The 18,632-nt window shown below is 47.5% G+C and overlaps 2 protein-coding genes and 1 pseudogene across 6 annotated transcripts in view; 2 read left to right on the top strand and 1 right to left on the bottom strand.

Annotated features, from left to right (window-relative positions):
• The first annotated feature begins 8,284 nt into the window (after positions 1-8,284).
• Hba-a3 (hemoglobin alpha, adult chain 3) lies at positions 8,285-9,129 on the top strand. Its single transcript, NM_001013853.2, has 3 exons — positions 8,285-8,410; positions 8,526-8,730; positions 8,916-9,129. Exons 1-3 carry the CDS (start codon positions 8,316-8,318, stop codon positions 9,042-9,044), a joined length of 429 nt encoding a protein of 142 aa, NP_001013875.1. The 5' UTR covers positions 8,285-8,315; the 3' UTR covers positions 9,045-9,129.
• On the top strand, positions 10,720-11,593 carry Hbq1 (hemoglobin, theta 1; annotated as a pseudogene).
• Positions 13,642-18,632, bottom strand: part of Luc7l (LUC7-like) — a 33,750-nt gene continuing 28,759 nt past the window's right edge. For 4 of the 5 annotated variants that reach the window (XM_017597369.3, XM_063269322.1, XM_039086289.2 and 1 more), the window contains one exon: positions 13,642-17,994. In XM_017597369.3, coding sequence (XP_017452858.1) covers positions 17,853-17,994 — 142 coding nt within the window. In that variant the 3' untranslated portion in view covers positions 13,642-17,852. The remainder of the gene's footprint in view (positions 17,995-18,632) is intronic. The other variant, NM_001399674.1, reaches the window with a different exon arrangement.

Raw genomic sequence — 18,632 nt, 5'->3', positions numbered from 1 at the left:
ACTGAGGATACACAGCGGTGTAGTCTTCGCCCCTGCCCTTCTTCGAATTCACAATATTTGAGTAAACCTCCCCGGACTGCATTGCTGTCTTGAATGCAGAGTTGCACAGGAGAAAGATACCCCACACGCAGTATCAATCAATCAATCAATCAATCAATCAATCAATCAGGTTTCAAGAGACTGAAATTACAGCTACACAAGTGTGAAAAACCTCATAGGAAAGTCAGCGTCCCTTGTTTTTGTTGTTTTAATTCATTTTTGCCTTTGAGATACATTTTATGCTCTCATGTAATCCAGGCTGGCCTCTCAAATCCATCATACAAACTAGGTTGGTCTTGAACTCCTGACACTTGTGTTCCCACCCTCATCTCCATCCCATCCCCCAATCCCCAACAACCATGATGGATTATAAGGCATGCCCCACCGTAACTGGCTCCATTGTGGTTCTTTTTATTTATTCATTTTTTTTTTTTTTGGTTCTTTTTTTCGGAGCTGGGGACCGAACCCAGGGCCTTGCGCTTCCTAGGTAAGCGCTCTACCACTGAGCTAAATCCCCAGCCCCGGTTCTTTTTATTTTTATTTAACCTTTTGTTTGTTTGTGTTCTGTGTTGGGGATGGGAAGGGGTCTCCTGTGTACCAAACTGCTCCAAGCTGCAGAAAGTGTAGCTAACTAGGAAGGAGACCCCACACAGTGAATGAATCAACTTTTAGAATAGAGTAGAAAGAAGGGATCTATAAACTACATTTCCAAAGGACATGAGCTGGGCGGTGACAAGAGTCCCACCTGCAGCCGCTGGAGGACCAGTCCTAGCATTTTCACATATCCTCAACCATCAGAGGAGGCTCAGACCCTCTCCACTGTGGAGGGCCTGTGACATTGACTTACAGATCCATGCCCTTAGCCTTGGCCAGATCAGTGAGGAAGCCTTCAAGTCCAATCCAGCATGAGTCCTCTGAATCCCATGTCCACACTGAAATGTGTCTTCAGCAGTAAGGACTTCCCTTAACTCTCTGGGACGTAGGGGAAGGCGAAAACAAGAGCTCACATTGTTTTTGGAGTCTCTCTGACTCCTTGGACCAACAGCTCACAAGGGCACTTCCCTTGCCTGCTACTGTGTTTTTGTCAGACAGTTGTCCTGGTTAGCATTTCTATTGCTGTGATAAAATATCAAGACCAGAAGTGATGTAGGGACAGGGAAGCATTTATTTCAACGTATACCTGTAAGTCAGAGACGTCAGGGCAGAAATACAAGGCGCAGGGGACTAATTGATGCATAGGTCATGGAGAAGTGTTCCTTCAGGTCCTGTTCTTTTAAGAGAAAAAAACAATATTTATTTATTTACTTTATGTATATGACTACACTGCAGCTGCCTTGAGACACACCAGAAGAGGGCATCAAAACCCAGTGCAAATATTTGTGAGCCACCATGTGGTTGCTGGGAATTGAACCCAGGACCTCTGGAAGAGCAGTCTGTACCCTTAACCAGGTTACTGAGCCATCACTCGTGCCCCCTTTATCTAGTTATTCTGGCTTACTCAGCCTTCTTGCCTATAATATTAGTATTATCAGTCCAGGACAATGTCATACTGAGCTATATCCTCCCACATCCATAATCAATCAAGAAATGTGTACCACATAAACCTGATAGGAGAATTTTCTCAATTGAGATTCCTTTTTCAAAAATGTTTCTGGCTTGGGGGCTGGAAATGTGTCTCAGGGGTTAAGAGCACTGACTGCTCTCCCAGAGGTCCCGAGTTCAACTCCTACCAACCACATGGTGGCTCACAACCATCTGTAATGAGATCTGGTGCCCTCTTCTGGCAACTCTGAAGAGGAGAGGGTACTAAGAGAAAAAAACAAAAATCTTTTAATGAGCTGGAGAAATGCTCAGCAGTTAAGAGCTTCGACTATTCTTCGACGGGTCCAGAGTTCAATTCCCAGCAAACACATGGTGGCTCACAACCATCTGTAATGGGAGCTGATGTCCTCTTCTGGTGTGTCTGAAGACAGCTACAGTGTATTCACATAGATAAAATAAATAAACCTAAAAAGATTCTCTGGCTTGTGTCCAGCTGACATAAGAGTAGCCAGAACAACACTCTGGCTCTTTGGGAGCACCGACAGCACAAGTGACATCACTCCATTTAGACTGCACATGTGCACTCATACACTTGCATGCATTACTCAGAACCAGGATAAAATCAGGACATGTGGGTAAACCATAAAAGGGCCCAGGATGTGTAGGAAGTGGGAGCCCTGGGAGCCGATCAGTGTTGTCTGTATTGCCTCCTCTTCTGCTCAGGACACTGGGAGGTCCGTATCCACGGAGACCTTCATGGCAGGTTCTAGGAAGGAACTTAGGGGATGGACAACAACAGCAGTGGGCAGAAGGGTGCACAGTCAACCTCTTCTCCTAAACAAGGGGCTCCTCTAGCCCAGCAAAAGTATCTCACTGTTCTCTTGTCCCCTTCTCTGAAGTATCCTTCTCCCAGCAGCAGCTTCATCAGGGGATGGCACCTGACAGCATTCCTGACCTGTCCAATCTCACTCTGCCCTCTCCCTACCTCTCCTCTACAGCCACAGAGGCCACCTGTCCTTGCCTTTCTGCACCTACTATACACCTATGGCTCACAGCCTCTGAAAATCCCATCCTGGTCCTCACACTAGCCCAAGGCTCCTCATCCATTCCTCCAGGTTCCTTCGGAGTCTTTCCTAGAGTTTCCTCCTGTGTGTGCTGTGTGGGGATAGAATGAGTAGCCAGGTCTCTCCTGGACTGAATCCTCTCAGCCCGGGCAGCTTGTGGATTTCATATATAGAGAGAGTCTTGTATGAGGCACAGCTTAGGGGGATGGAGGTGTCATTGGAATTAAGGATCACTCCTGTGGAGCCTGGGGAAGAATTGCCAAAGCCACAGAGAGGGAAGACTTGAGAGACTCCCAGTGTGGGTGCATGACCTGGAGTTACAGCAACTGCCATCCTGGAGGAGGGAGCTTGAACTTTAGGATGAGGGTCAGGAGGGAGCAGGCAGGAGGCCTCCAGGTCCAGAGGCTTTGACTGAAGCCCTGAGAAAGACATGGCTGAAGACAGGGTAATGTACGATGCTTGTACTCTCTGTTACTTCTTACTTAGGCTCCTTTCACACTTCCTGGTCCACAGCCCACTAGTACCTCTGACTGTGTGCAACCAGGAAGAATTCAACACAGACAGAAAGACAAACACACACACACACACACACAGTAGGACTGGGGATATGACTCAGGAATAGACACCCTGTCTAAGGTTGGTGTCAAAGGTTTGATCCTCAGTACCACAAAATAAGCAACAAAGAGAAAGCAAAATGAAAAACAAAACTGGACTGTTACCTGGAGAGAGAGCCCAGCCATTCTTCTATTCTTTTTTTTTTTTTTTTTTTTTTCCGGAGCTGGGGACCGAGAGCCCAGCCATTCTTATAAGCTCCGCTCCACCCGAGAGCAGAAGACACAGAGGCAGGCACTAGAAATGCTCTCTGCTCCCACCCATACACTGCCTCCCAGATAGCAGGGCTACCCGATGGGAGGGATGGGCAGTGCTGGGGCTTCTGGGAAACTCATGGCATAGCATCTGTTCTCTTTGCTGTATCCCATGAGGTAAAGATGCCAGCTCTGGACTAGCTGAACATTTGGCAGACTGTCCTGACACTGGGGCTATGGTGTGGCTTTTCAGGGACATATAAACAGAGTTCCCACGAACTGGAATGGTAACAAGAGACTCCTCAAATACAGACTGATACACATGCAGTTTACTACATAAAATAAGATTAAGTGAGGTTCCCAACACACACTGGGGGACTACTGAGCACTACACCCATCCAAAGTCACCGAGAGTCCGAACTCATCTAAAGTTTCCCAGATGTCCAAGCACTGCCCTCCTCTCCTATCAAACAGCCCCTCTTGATGTCCACAGCAAAAACGTGGTCTTACATAATCACAGAGTCAAACTTGTAGAAGAGGGGGTTGGAGAAAAGGCTCGGCAGAGAGAGCATGTTGCAGAGGACCTGGGTTCAGTTTCCAGAACTTTACAGCAGATGGGAAGGAACACCAATGATGGCAGCTTCAAGGACATTGGTTAATTTCACTCCCTCTTCTGTTACCTCACAGGCACCTGCACCCTCATGTGCAGAGAAGAAGACTTAAACTGATAGATATCTCATACAATTAGCTCTGGCTCACCTGGATCTAGTCATGTAGACAAGGCTGACATCAAAATTTTCTTGGGGCTGGGGATTTAGCTCAGTGGTAGAGCGCTTACCTAGGAAGCACAAGGCCCTGGGTTTGGTCCCCAGCTCCAAAAAAAAGAACCAAAAAAAAAATTTTTTTTTCTATATATAATTTTATTTTGTTTTTACTTATGTGAAAGTTTCCTATGTCTATAGTATGTTCACATCTGCTTTGAGGCCAGAAGTGTGTACGACAGACATAGGAATATCTGTAGATGAGTTTAGGTGCTGGGTAACATGGGAATAACATGTTACATGCCCCTAGAGCTGAGGATGCAATGGTTGTGAGTTGCCATGTGAGTTGCCTGGAAATGAAATCCAAGTCCTGTGGGAAAGCTAGAATCCTAAGCCCTGAGCCCTCTCTGCTACCCTGGCTGTCACACAGTCTAAAACAAAACAAAACAAAACCACAGGGTAATGTATGGGAGAGTAGGTCTTTAATCTCAGCAGGCTGGAGGCAGAGGCGGGTAGATGTCCGTGAGTTCAAGACCACTGCATTCAACAGAGTGAGAACCAGGGTAACAAGGGCTCCTGCTGAGGCCATGCCTCAGAATTAAAAGTGAAGAAAGAGGGGCTGGGGATTTAGCTCAGTGGTAGAGCGCTTACCTAGGAAGCGCAAGGCCCTGGGTTCGGTCCCCAGCTCCGAAAAAAAGAACCAAAAAAAAAAAAAAGTGAAGAAAGAAATAAACAAGGATGACCTGAGTGATGGGTCAGCAATGGTGAGCCTGTTCTGCTCTTACACAGGGTCCGAGTTAAATCCTCAGCGCCTGCCTTAGGCGGTGCTCAAGAGCTTGAAAGCCCAGGTGCAGGGAAATCTGATGCTTCTGGCTTCCACTGACCCGTGACACACACACTCAGAAAATAAAATACTTCTAATTATTGTTGATTTATGCATATGGGTGTTTTGCTTGCTTGTGTCTATACACCACCTTTGTGTCTGGTGATCATGGAGGTCAGAAGAGAGTGTCAGACCTCCAGGAACTGGAGTTATACATGGTTTTGAGCCTCCACTGTAGGTGTTAGAAACTGAATCCAGGGGGCTGGAGAGATGGCTCCACGGTTAGAAGCACTGCCCCTTCTTCCTGAGATCCTGAGTTCAATTCCCAGCAACCACACGGTGGCTATAACCATCTATAAGGGGATCTGTTGCCCTCTTCTGGCCTGCAAATGTATATGCAGCAGAACACTCAACACAATAAATGAATAAAAAACAATTAAAAAAAAAAAAAGAAAAAAGAAAGAAAGAAAGAAAGAAAGAAAGAAAGAAAGAAAGAAAGAAAGGGAGGAAGAGAGAGAGAGAAACTGGACCCAGGTCCTCCACCAGAAGAACAAGTGTTCTACACAGAAGAGCTGTCTCTCTAGCCATGCATGTATGTATACACTCATATATGAAGAGAGGGACAGACAGAGAGAGGAGGAGCAGGGAAAGGGGGAGGGTAGGGGGAAGAACAAGAGGCAGTGGGGAGGGAGGAGGAGAGACAGAATTTCTCTCTGTCACACTGCCTGGCTGTCCTGAAACTCAATCTGTACACCAGCGAGGCCGGAACTCACCAAATTCCACCTAGCTCTTCGTCCCAAGTATTGGGATTAAAACCTTGGGCCAGCCACCACAGCCAGCTATATATTCTGTAATTAAAAAAAAATCTCGGGGGGGGTTGGGGATTTAGCTCAGTGGTAGGGCGCTTGCCTAGCAAGCACAAGGCCCTGTGTTGGGTCCCTAGTTCTGAAAAAAAAAAAGAAAGAAAAAAAAATCTCGGGAGCTGGGGAGATGGCTCAGAGGTTAAGAGCACTGACTGCTCTTCCAGAGGACCTGAGTTCAAATCCCAGCAACCACATGGTGGCTCACAACCATCTGTGATGAGATCTGATGCCCTCTTCTGGTGTGTCTGAAGACAGCTACTCACATTAATAAAATAAATAAATAAATCTTTAAAAAAAAAAGAAATCTCTTGAAAATAATGAGGGAAGCTTCAGAAACAAATACAATAAGACAAAAATATTATCAAAGTAAATTCCAACACGTTTTTATACTCGGAGCACTCCAGAGACAGAACCAGATAGAGATCTCTGTCAGTTCAAGGCCTGCCTGGTCTTCAGAGCAAGTTCCATCCCAGTGAGACCCCGTCTTAAAAAGACAAACATCAACACTGCGTCTGTTTTCGAGCTCCGTCCTTGACTAGCACAGCAATGCTCACTGCCTGTGCAAACACAGGCTGCAGAAAGATGGCTTCCGTACCTGCACTCTAAGCAGAAGTACCACTAAGCAGCAGGCTGCTGTGAGGTGCAGTTGGCAGGAAGTGAGTCTGAGCTCTGGTCTCACTATGGAAGCTGCCCTCCCGACACGTCCCTCTGCTTCCCCAGCTCTTAGCAGCATCCAGAAATGCTCTTGTCCTGGCTTGAAGGCCACTGGCTCTAGGCTGGCACCTCAGGCTGCCTGGCTATGGTGTTCTGGAACCTGATCTACATTTCCAGGCTTTTCTGGAAGGAGCCAGTGTAAGCTGCACTGGATACAGCTTCCCAGAGAGTGGCAAGTACCACAGGCACTAGTTTCTGGGCAAGGACTGCTCTCAATACCTAGGCAGTGTCCTCCTCATCCTGTGGACTTCTTTCCCTACAGCAGACTCATCTTCATTATTTTTTAATTATGTGTATGCGTGTTTCTATGTATGCCGTGTGTGTGTGTGTGTGTGTGTGTGTGTGTGTGTGTGTGTGTGTCTACAAAGAAGATCACAAGGGGTGTCAAATCCCCAGAAAATGGAGCTGCTGTTACAGTAGCTCTGATCCACCTCACATGGGTGTAGGGAACCAAACTCAGGCCCTCAGGAAGGGCAGCAAGCATCTTCAGTGCTGAGCCGTTCCTACAGTCACCTCCTTTCTATTCCAGTGTAGGAAAACACATAAGACATAAGCAGAAGTCCACCCAAGCTCTCACACCCTTTTGTGTTATCAGGAGGGAGAGTCTCTCGGTCACATCTCTCTACCCAGAAAAGGCTAAGTAGTCTTTGGGATTGAGCCACTGTCTTTACTAAGTCTGAAAAACATGAGTCTGAAGGGAAGGGGGGTTGAAGGAAGGGAGGAAGAGAAAAGGGAAGACTGAGGGTAGAGGACAGGAGAGCAGGACAGTGAGCAGTGGAGAAGGGATAGGAGAGGAGAGAAGGACAGGAATTTGGCTGCTTTACAACTTAAGATCCTGAAGACTAGGACACCCTTTAAGAATCTCAGAGAGGAGAGACTTAAACAGTATGCAGAGAGAGGAGAGACACCCCACCCTCAGGAACTCTGAAAGAATAAAGATTTTAAACTATCCCCCACTGACCCTGCTGTGAGGACAAGTGCACCTCACAGCAAAGAATAACATAACATGTTTTGGGGATGTAGCCTGGCTATAGCCACCACAAACCATCTGGCCTTGATAAGGCCTGACTCAACAGTCCTGAGAAAAACAAGAATTGGGGTCAGCTTGCCCCAGAAGCAGGGCGGCCTAGAGTTGAACTGAGCCCAAGTTACAAACCAATGAAATTGCTTTGTGTCACTGTTGCCAACTGCCTATGTAATTTTCCCTATAAATCCCTTCCCCTAATTGGGCTCGGGGTCCACTCCTCTGTCTCCTGTGTGAGATACGTGTCATTCCCAGATCTCTGGTTCCTCAAATACACCTCTTGTTTATTACATCAAGACTGGTTTCTTGTGAGTTCTTGGGGGTTGCGTCGTCTCCAGATTTGAGTGGGGGTCTTCCCCACCCCGGTGGTCTTTCAACTCCACCACCCAGGAGCAGACCACCACCTCCCTGGCCAGGCACAGCCATTCCTTCTGCCTCTAAGTTCCCAGAATCCTATCCTTCTTGTCCTCAGAGGAAGGATGAAGGTGGAAATAGACAATGAGGGAGGCCAAGCTGGAGGTGACCCCTCCCACATGTCCCTGTTTACAAGCCTTCCTGGGCAGAACACAGGCCAGCCAATGAGAGCCCCTCCAAGGGCGTGTCCTTACCTCCTGGACATATAAATGAAACTTGCTGCAGGGCCAATACATTCTCATTCTGATAGACTCAGGAAGCAATCATGGTGCTCTCTGAAGAGGACAAAAACAACATCAAGAAAGCCTGGGTGAAGATTGGTAACCATGCTGCTGAAATTGGCGCAGAGACCATAGGGAGGTAACATCAGGACCCTGTTGTGTAAGGATAGCAGGATCCAGAACAGACTGGGGACTCAGTGGGCAGCTCCTAACTGTGCTTTCCTGTGGCCTCAACTTCTCTTTCCTTCTCACAGGTTGTTCATTGTCTTCCCCTCCTCCAAGACCTACTTCCCTCACTTTAATACAAGTGAGGGCTCCGACCAGGTCAAGGCTCACGGCAAGAAGGTTGCTGATGCCCTGACCAATGCTGCAAGCCACCTCGATGACCTGCCTGGTGCCCTGTCCACTCTGAGCGACCTGCATGCCCACAAACTGCGTGTGGATCCTGTCAACTTCAAGGTGTGAGCTCAGACCTGGCAGGGGGCACCTGGGACCTCCAAGGATCCCTTGGGGCAGTGGTGAGGGGCACAGGGGGAGGGGGAAGGGGTTCCTCATGCCCAGGGCAGGGAACACAGTGTTCCAGGAAGGGGAGCTTACCCAGCAGGGTGTCTACTACTAGGGACTGACCCTTCCTGTCTCTGCAGTTCTTGAGCCACTGCCTGCTGGTGACCTTGGCTAGCCACCACCCTGGGGATTTCACACCCGCCATGCACGCCTCTCTGGACAAATTCTTTGCCTCTGTGAGCACTGTGTTGACTTCCAAGTACCGTTAAGCCACTTCCTGTCGGTCTTGCCTTCTGACCAGGCCCTTCTTCACTCCCTTGCACCTGTCTTTGAATAAAGCAAAAGTAGGAAGAATCCCGTGTGCCTGTTTCTCCACATGTGCAAAGGTGACATGTTTGGTATGGGAAATCCTCCAGCCTATTTAGCCATGGGGCAGTAAAGACAAGGTTCAGGGGCTTGAGAGAAGTCTAAGCCATTAAAGGCTAGACTCACAACCAAATAAGTAAGACAGGGTTCAGAGCTGAAAAGCATAACTGGATGCACACACACACACACACACACACACACACACACACACACACACTCACACTCACATATGCCTTCTGAGTCTGGGCATCAGTTCATCCCAAGCCCCTCACTGACAGCCATGTCTTATCTCCCTGAGCCAATGAATCACTGGCCCTCTGAGGTAGGGAAGTTCTTAATACCTCTCTTCCTTCAGTGTGGGATCTACTGGAAAAACAGCTAAAAACAGACAACATATGAGCATGTGGGTAGGCAACAGGTAGCCCATCCAGAAATGCCTGCTCTTTTGCCCTTTCTTTCTTCCTTTCCTCCTTTCTTTCTTTCTCTCTCTTTAATTCTTTCTTTCTCTTTACTTTCTTTCCTTAATTCTTTCTTTCTTTCTTTCTTTCTTTCTTTCAAATAAAACTTCATGTAGTCTAGGCTGGCCTCAAACACTTTTAATAGCCAAGGATGCCCTGGAACTCTTATTTTATTAAGGATTTATTTATTTATTATACATGAGTACACTGTAGCTGTCTTCAGACACACCAGAAGAGGGCATTGGATCCCACTACAGATGCTTGTGAGCCACTATGTGGTTGCTGGGAATTGAACTCGGGACCAGTGCTGAGCTATCTTAACTGCTGAGCTATCCCTCCAGCCCGCCCTGGAACTCTCGATCCTCTTGCTTCTACCCCTGAATGCTGAAATTACAGATATGTGCCTCCATGTCCAGTTTATGCAGTGTTTGGGAATTGAACTCAGGGTTGGATATGTACATACATACGTAATACATACATATATATATACACGTAAATAGTACATACATACATGTATGCATGCAGAGTCAGGCAGGGCCTCATATACCCTTACTGTCCTGGAAAGCAACATGTTGTAGACAAGGATGGTCTTGAACTCACAGAGATCCTTTTGCATCTGCCTCTTGAAAGCTAGGAATAATCTGTACCTGGCCACAAGACCTAGATTATAAGGGTTTTTAAATGTAGATTTAAATCTCATTTTATTTTACACTCGTGGGTGTAAAATCTGAGCCCGGTGCCCTGGAAGAGCAGTCAGTGCTCTTAACTGCTGAGCCATGTCTCCAGGCCCTTTTAATGTAGACTTAACTATGGAATATTTAACGAAAAGAGACATGCTCAAGGGCAAAAAAGGTAAGTATGGGTATGTGCTCCTCCAAGGAGAAATGCACCAAGAAGAAAGACAAGTCAATCCTTTTCAATAATGAGTAAGAAAGGAAAGAAAATATAGGAAGTGTCTTAAGGATTCCGGGGTGGGGATGAGGGGCAGGATAGCAGACAGTGCCAAAATAGACACTAAAATCCATCGTAATCTGGTAGTATATATTAGATGCCATTGTCCGTACAGGAAATAGGAAATACTTTGAAATGTAAGGCTTGGATAAGGAGCCTACAGAGACAGAGGGCTGCTTGTCAAGGAAACTCCTAAGCAACCTGCAACAATGCAACGTCCCCTGGCGACTTCATGGGTTTCAGAACCTCTTGGAGTGCAGCCAGGGCACAGAGCGCGAAGCCACAGTTCAGTGAAGATGGCTCTATCCCAAGCTGATCACAGGTTGGTCCTCGCGCTCTGGAAGATAGGCAGCAATGTTGGAATCTAAGCGACCGAGGCCTTGGAGAGGTACGCCCTCGGGCTCACCTTCCAATGAATCCAATGAACTGCGCGGTGAAGGCGGGTTCTCCTTACCTCTGGGTCTGGTTGCACCCAACCCTCAATCTTTCCACAGGACCTTCCTGGCTTTCCCATCCACCAAAACCTATTTCCCACACTGGGACCTGAAACCAGGTTCCAGCCAGGTTAAAGCCCATGCCCAAAAGGTGGCCGATGCACTGACGCTCACTGCCCACCACCTGGACGACCTGCCTGGTTCTCTGCTCTCAGTGACCTACACGCACAAGAGCTCTGCGTGGACCCTGCTAACTTTCAGGTGAGTCCTGTGACTGAGCTGCACCCGCCCTTGCTGGATATGTGGGTCCCTTCAAGGCTCGCTAATCCGGAGATAAACCCAAGGCGGGGCGGTTCTCTTTCTTCAGTTCTTTAGCCACTGTCTGCTGGTGACTCTTGCCGGGCACCATCCCAGAGACTTCAACCCGGGGATGCATGCCTCCTTGGACAAGTTTCTGGGTCACGTGACTTCGGCACTGGTCTCCAAGGATCGCTGAACTGAGGATACACAGCGGTGTAGTCTTCGCCCCTGCCCTTCTTCGAATTCACAATATTTGAGTAAACCTCCCCGGGACTGCATTGCTGTCTTGTATGCAGAGTTGCACAGGAGAAAGATACCCCACACACAGTATCAAACGAAAGGTTCCAAGAGACTGGAATTACAGCTAAACTAGTGTGAAAAACCTCATAGGAAAGTCAGCTTCCCTTGTTTTTGTTGTTTTAATTCATTTTTGCCTTTGAGATACATTTTATGCTCTCATGTAAGCCAGGCTGGCCTCTCAAATCCATCATACAAACTAGGTTGGACTTGAACTCCTGACACTTGTGTTCCCACCCTCATCTCTGTCCATCCCCCAATCCCCACCAATCATGATGGATTATAAGACATGCTCCATGATAACTGGCCCATTGTGGTTCTTTTTATTTTTATTTATCCTATTGTTTGTGTTGGGGATGGGAAGGGGGAGGGGTCTCCTGTGTACCAAACTGCTCCAAGCTGCAGAAAGTGTAGCTAACTAGGAAGGAGAGGGTCACACCTTGAATGAATCAACTTTTAGAATAGAGTAGAAAGAAGGGATTTATAAACTACACTTCCAAAGGGCCATGGGCTGGGTGGTAACAAGAGTCCCAGCTCTCAGAATTGCCTTATTCATCCACGGTAGCACTGGGCAGCTAAGACGCCAGTCACAAAGAGTCTTCGGACCTGCCCTGCAGTTACCTGGACCCAGAAGGCTGAGCGAGGAGATTAAGTCAGAGTCCATGCCAGCCTGGACACTAGAGCAAGACCCGGTCAAACAAAAGGAGGAAAAGGACAAAGAAGGAAAGGAAAAGATAAAGGAGGAGCCTAGGGAGGAGAGAACAGACAAAGAAAAGAGGAAAGCGGAGAGAGCTGCTCTGTGGGTCGCTAGCATCCTATCCTTTTTCCAGAATCATGGTGAAGCCTGGGGCTGAGGTCAGAAGCAGGGTGTGGGCTGGGAAGGAGTGTGTGGAACTGGGATCCAGAGTTACGAGGTGGTGGTGGGGTTGACACAGCTTCAGTTTGGTTTGGGCAACTCGCTTCTCTGCACAAGGCAGGGGAACCCTAACTTCTTCCCAAACACCAGTCATTGGAGACACAGGAAAGGCAAGAAGCATAAGGATTCCCTGCACCCAGGGGAGGCAGATCCCCAACCCCAGCCTTTTGGGGCCCTCACAAACCTTGTTTGACAGAGCACAGCCCAGCCAATGAGGACGGCCCAAAAGGCATGTCCCAGGTGCTGCAGCATATAAGATCTTGGCTTACCACCTCCTTTAGGATTTCACCCTGGCCATGCCTGCTTCTCTAGACAAATTCCTTGCCTGTGTGCACTGTGCTCACCTCCAAGTACCGTTAAGTCGCCTCTACTGGGCTTGCCTTCTGACCAGGTCCTTCTTCCCTCTCTTGTCCCTGTACCTCTTGGTCTTTGAATAAAGCCTGAGTAGGAAGCAGTCTGTGTGCCTCTATCTCTGCATGTGCAGTATCATGTTTGGTGTGGGGATGCCCCTAAGCCCTTCAGTTACTGTGTTCCTAATGCTGCACCCCCTTATATGGTTATGACACCCAACCATGAGTTTACTTTGTTGCTATTTCATAACTATTATTTTATTAGGTAGTGTAAATAAATACCTGATAAACAGGATAATTTTATAGCGCCCCAAATGAGTCACAACCTGCAGGCTAAATTCCAAGTCTCTCCGCCCTAGAGTCTAGGGGGACACATTTCTAGCCTTGGTCCCTATGCTGAGGAAGGCCAGTCAGTAAGGGAGTATAGGAAGGAAAGGCCAACTGGCCCTTTGCACAGTGTTTCTGGACAACTCTTGGCCCTTTAGTTCCTAATTTGGTTCCTACCCTTGGTCTCACCTTCAACATGAATTTTCTGGAATATAATTACCTCCCCACAATGTTACCTTTTATTTCATTCAGACAGGGCAGAGGTGGAAGGCTAACAACCAAATGCTTCTTTAGATGTAAATCCACACTGCAGAGCAGGAATTGTCTTAAAAAAACAGACAAAAGCAAACCCTGGGTGGGAATGAACCCAGCCAAAAATTACAAAGTCAAGGTTCTTAGTAATTCTGGGCACTAACAGTAGTGTCTTTTTCCCTGGGCCCATGAGTGACAAAGTACCGGAAAAGAGCAACTGAGGGAAGGTTTATTTGGCTCACAGTATAAGTGGGTACAGTCCTTGTGGTGAAGTCATGATTGCAGGGACTTAAGGCAGCTGGTCACATGGCATCTGCAGGCAGGACATAGACAATGGCCGGTGGTCAGCTCTTGCCCTCCTTTTTATTCAGTCTAGGAGCCCAGCATATAGAATGGTGCAGTCCACACTCTTGGTGGGTCTCTCTGAAACCCTTGGAAACACGCAGGGGTGTTTTCATGGTGACTCTAAGCCCATCGAGTTATCGGGTTAACCATCAGAGTAACATGTAGCTCACACTCAGAACAGAGTGTTTTTTACCCATAAAAGAAATGAGATTACATCACACAGCTGAGTTTTGCAGAAACCTTGGGTGGATAAAGCCAACATACCAAGGGCCATCCAGTGCATGAGTCTATGTTGTGAAATACCCAAATGAGCAACCTATAGACAGAAGACAGGTTCCTGGTTGCCAGGGGCTTCAGGAAGAAGCTGGACAGTTCTAAGTAGTGGGTTGAAGTTTTTGTCTGGATGAAACATCCTGCAACTTGGTACCAGTGATGACCGCACAACACTGGACACATAAATGCTACTGACACATAACATCAGAAGCGGTTATGACGGTAGTTGATTATAAGAAGCTTCAGGGCATTTTGTTACCATCACTGGGATACAGCACAGCACTCTATAAATGTCACTGTTCTGAAAGGAACATGTGCTACAAGTCAAACAGTTGTCCAGTTTTACTTTCATTTTAGCAGTAAATTTAAGTTTAGACCCAAAGAAGTGTGTCAAGAACTCAGTAGGCAGCAGACACTGATACAGTACACTAAAATTCAGTGTATTCTAATAGTGCATGCTAGGTATAAAAAACGTGAGGCCTTAGAATCCAGAAAGCTTAAAGCTCCCAGGCCACAGCTGACTACACATTCTAGGACTAGACTGCAGAGTAAAGCCAAGAGGCTGACAACTGATCCTGCTGTTGGGCCCCCAACCAAGATAAATAAACAAGAGCTTCCTGAACCTTGTCGGCTCCTTCATCTTCACCTGGCCCCACTCTGAATACCTCTGTCCCATGAGGCAGGCCTCAACAGAAGTGACATTCCTGAACCACATGGCTCAGGTACTGACTTCCAAATACTGCTGGACTAGGATGGGTCCTCCAAAGAGCACAATCTTTACCTCCTCTCATGTCTGAGTACTAAGGGACTACACTTTGAATGCAATGAGCCAAGTTCCAAGTGTCACAAATCTCCCAAGTGAAAACCCAGTCTTTTACCTGTTACAATGACAGTGAGACATTGGGAAATTTAAGAGGCCTCCAACAAGAGGTTTTTCGCCACAAATACTGAGGCTAGATTTGGCCACCCTGAACAAATACTGCAACTTTTGTCCCCCAGAAAGTAACAGGCCGGCATTATGGGTTCTATAGTCTTGATCACTCTCTAGGGATGCTCCATGTTCATCCTTCTGACTGTTTTCAGATCCACATGGATGGGCTGGGCCTAATTCACTGATAGGCTAGGCTGCCTGTCGTGTGGGTGCTGATTGACCCTGAACATCTAAGACAGTCTCCAAAACTAGTACAGTGCCACCTACTGGCACAAAGCTGACCTGCACAAGACAAGACAAAAGGCTTAGTAAAAAAAGCAAGATGTTGGATGAGTGCAGACGTTGGAATCGGCCCTCCAGGCCCATTGCCTATCACCTAGACGAGGGGAGCAGGAGCTACCCTGTTTCCCTCTGGTTTCAGAGGGAAAGTAATGCCTTATTCCTGCCTAACAATCAATCATGGTCATTGCAGAAACCTAATTAAAACTGCTCCCCCTTTGCTATATCCTAGATATAGGAATATGTCCTGCATGCCCATCATCATTACTCAACACAAGTCAAACTATGTCCTGTGTGACCAAGTAAAAGAAATTGTGAAGTCATATGATATGGGGAAAACAGAGTGGATTTGAGAGAAGCATTAGAATCACCAGTCAGAACGATGACTTCCTCACTCAGTGCACTGGTCAACACCAAAGGCCTGGAAGGAACAAGAGGGTCCAGGAAGGATCTCTCTCTCTCTCTGAGCTGGACATCTACCTCCTGTGCCCTGGCCCATGGGTGCTACTGGTTATGGGGTTTTTGAAAACTACTGGCCCTCCCAGTTCTTCAGCTTGGAGGCTTAGTCTGGAACCTAATCAGTACTTGGTTAGTACTTGGCCTAATCAGGCCCTCAGGTTACAGATGGTAGACCCTATTGATTTCTTGCATAATGGCCAGGGCCAGGGCCAGCGCCATCACCGCATCTCTGATTATCTATGTCCACCTAATTCCCTTTCTACAGGAAACTCCAATTAAGGAAGTTTAACAAAACATCAGGAGGCAGAGTGAAGAATGAGGTGGATCTGAGTTTGAGGCTAGCTGGTTCTACATAGCAAGTTCAGGACAGTCAGGCTACACAGAGAACCCTCCCCCACCCCACTGCACCCCCAAAGAAAAAGCTACTTGGGACTGAGACAAAAGTGCCTGGAGTCCTGAAATCCAAGTCTACCCAGACAAAACTGTCCTTCTAGAAAAAGTTCAAAAAACTTTTGCCACAGCGTCCTGGTAAAAATCACCCTCCACAAGAGACTGAGGTGCAAAGCAGCCTTTCTGCAACCCTGAGGAACCTGACCACTCAAAAAGATGCTACCTAAGCAGGGGGTTGTAGTTGTATAGTATGTGATGGGTACTACAGACCACAGCACAGAAATGTTTCCAGTAACTTTACCCCATGGTAAAATAAAGCAAAACAGCTGTTTCTTCATATACAAATTTATATTTAGACAGAAAGGGATCCAAACCAACAGGCTCTAAGGTTAGGTCTGTCCAGTTAAGGCCCAAAATAGTCCAGGAAACAAGTGTTCCCAGCGTAAGTGACCACGGCTAGTCAAAATGTCCTCCCGGGACTAAGAAGCCCAGGTAGAGACCTTATCCCAGGAAGACTGCAGAGCAGAGCAGAGCTAAACTCAGCCCCACCTGGAAGCCAAGGCAAGGGAAAGAGATGAAGAAAACCTACACATGGCACCTGTGCATGCTACTGAGCCCCAGGGAGTCCTTCAGGGATAGTTTGCCCTACCTCCTTGCACAGACAGATAGTTGATCAAGGAAAGCCAGTTTCACATGAGCAGAGCAGGTAGGCACTCACACATACTCTCCTATAGACGGTAGTCCAGGGCATCACCAGGAGCCACATTACAAAAACCACAAGATCCTAGGTGTAACCATCAAACCAACAGCTCACGAACAGCACCTACATTTTTTTACAAGCACAGCATGGAGAAGGGAAGGCTTCTTTAATACAACCAACTAAAGTTCCCTCCAAAAACAAATGGTAACACCTCCCTCCCCAAGACAAATAAAGGGAGCAACTCCTATTCAGCGACCCTTTCTATTTGGGCTTCACTTTGGTCTTAAGGCATTAGTCCTTTGAGAGCAACAGCATATGCTCAGAACATAACAAGAGGCCGATCTTGGGTATAAACTACCCACGATACCTGACCTAAGCTGTATCTCTCTCTCTCTCTCTCTCTCTCTCTCTCTCTCTCTCTCTCTCTCTCTCTCTCTCTCAAGGACTTCTTGTTGGGCAGGTAGGGGCCATCTATGTCTTTATTCCACCTAAGTGAACAAAGTGAACTGCAATGTAGCTGACCTAAGCTAAGGTTTCAATAGACATAGCTCTTCCTAAGGAATAATTGTATAATATGGCCGCCCCCTTCCATCCACAGAACCTGCTCAATGGTCTGCACTCAGAGAGCACATGAGCAGCTAAGATGCAGAGTGTGAACCAGGGAAGGGAAGCCACATACATCTGGCTCGGTTAAGTGTGTTGGGAGTGCCAAAAGTTAAATTGGTCAGATATTTGGTCAGTTTTCTAAAGTGACGGCAGCACCAGCCATTTCTCCACAAGTGCAGGCAGGCAGGGTCCTAGTGAAGTGCCTCTAGTGCAGAGGACAGCAGACACCCCACACAGCTGTCAGGAGGCAGCCGCCAGATTTATTTGTTCCTATATAACATAACCCCAAACACAGAAGCAGCTCTGAACAATCTAGAAACTCACAGCTAGGGCCAAACAATAGAAATTTTAACTACAAAAGATGAGTTGTAGTCAGCAAATATAAAGGGTAATTTAGGCTGTGCTGAACTTTTGTCAGACTATTTACAGCGCCTGAACCAGATTCAGATCTCGCCAGCCTCCTTCTCCTCCGACCTCCGCGATGCAGTCTTGCCATTGGAGTTCTCCAGCCTCCAGTCAGTGGGCCCTCGTTCATTCCGCCTGTACTCCCAGGATTCCTCTCTCAATGAGCGCTCCCTGGAGAACCTGGGAAAGTGAACCAGAGGCTCAGCAGAGGCTGCCATCTCCTTCTGGCCAGCTGTTGCACAGGAACCAGTAAGGCAGACCCTCAACCCTGGATGAGAGAAGGGCATGCTCCCACCACATTCAGGCACTTGTTTCTTTTTAAGACAGGGTTTCTCCATGTGGCCCTGGCTCTACTGGAACTCAATCTGTAGACCTGGCAGGCAACAAACTCAGAAATCCACCTGCTCTGCCTCCTCAGTGCTAGGATTAAAGGAATGCACCACCACCACCACCACCACCACCACCACCACCACCACCACCACCAGCAGCAGCAGCAGCTCCAGCACCAGCTAGCCTTAGGTGCCCCAAGCTTGACTTCATCTAGTTTCTGACAACATAAGTAATCATTTAAAAAAAAACTGACCCTTTTGGCTGGTGATGGTGGCTAACCCCTGTAATCCTCACACTGAAGAGGGTGAGACAGACAGGAGTAATTAAGTCTAAGGCCAGCCTGCACTAGAAAGTGAGATGTGGCCAGAAAGTGACTGACAAGAGTAGCACTGAAAAGGCTAAGGGATAGAGACACAAGGAGGACAGGAGGACACTCTTGTGAGGAGCTCAGCTTATTTCCCAGCACCCATATTGGGTGTTGTCTCAGA

The sequence above is a fragment of the Rattus norvegicus genome, chromosome 10, assembly GCF_036323735.1.
Source record: "Rattus norvegicus strain BN/NHsdMcwi chromosome 10, GRCr8, whole genome shotgun sequence".
Lineage (NCBI taxonomy): Eukaryota > Metazoa > Chordata > Mammalia > Rodentia > Muridae > Rattus > Rattus norvegicus.
This window is presented reverse-complemented; position numbering and strand designations above follow the sequence as displayed.

Excerpts from the sequence above, each read along its gene's own strand:
- Hba-a3 (NM_001013853.2), top strand. The coding sequence starts at position 8,316 with ATGGTGCTCTCTGAAGAGGACAAAAACAACATCAAGAAAGCCTGGGTG. Across the intron at positions 8,411-8,525 it reads GGCGCAGAGACCATAGGGAG|GTTGTTCATTGTCTTCCCCT; the intron begins GTAACATCAGGA and ends TCCTTCTCACAG. Across the intron at positions 8,731-8,915 it reads TGGATCCTGTCAACTTCAAG|TTCTTGAGCCACTGCCTGCT; the intron begins GTGTGAGCTCAG and ends CTGTCTCTGCAG.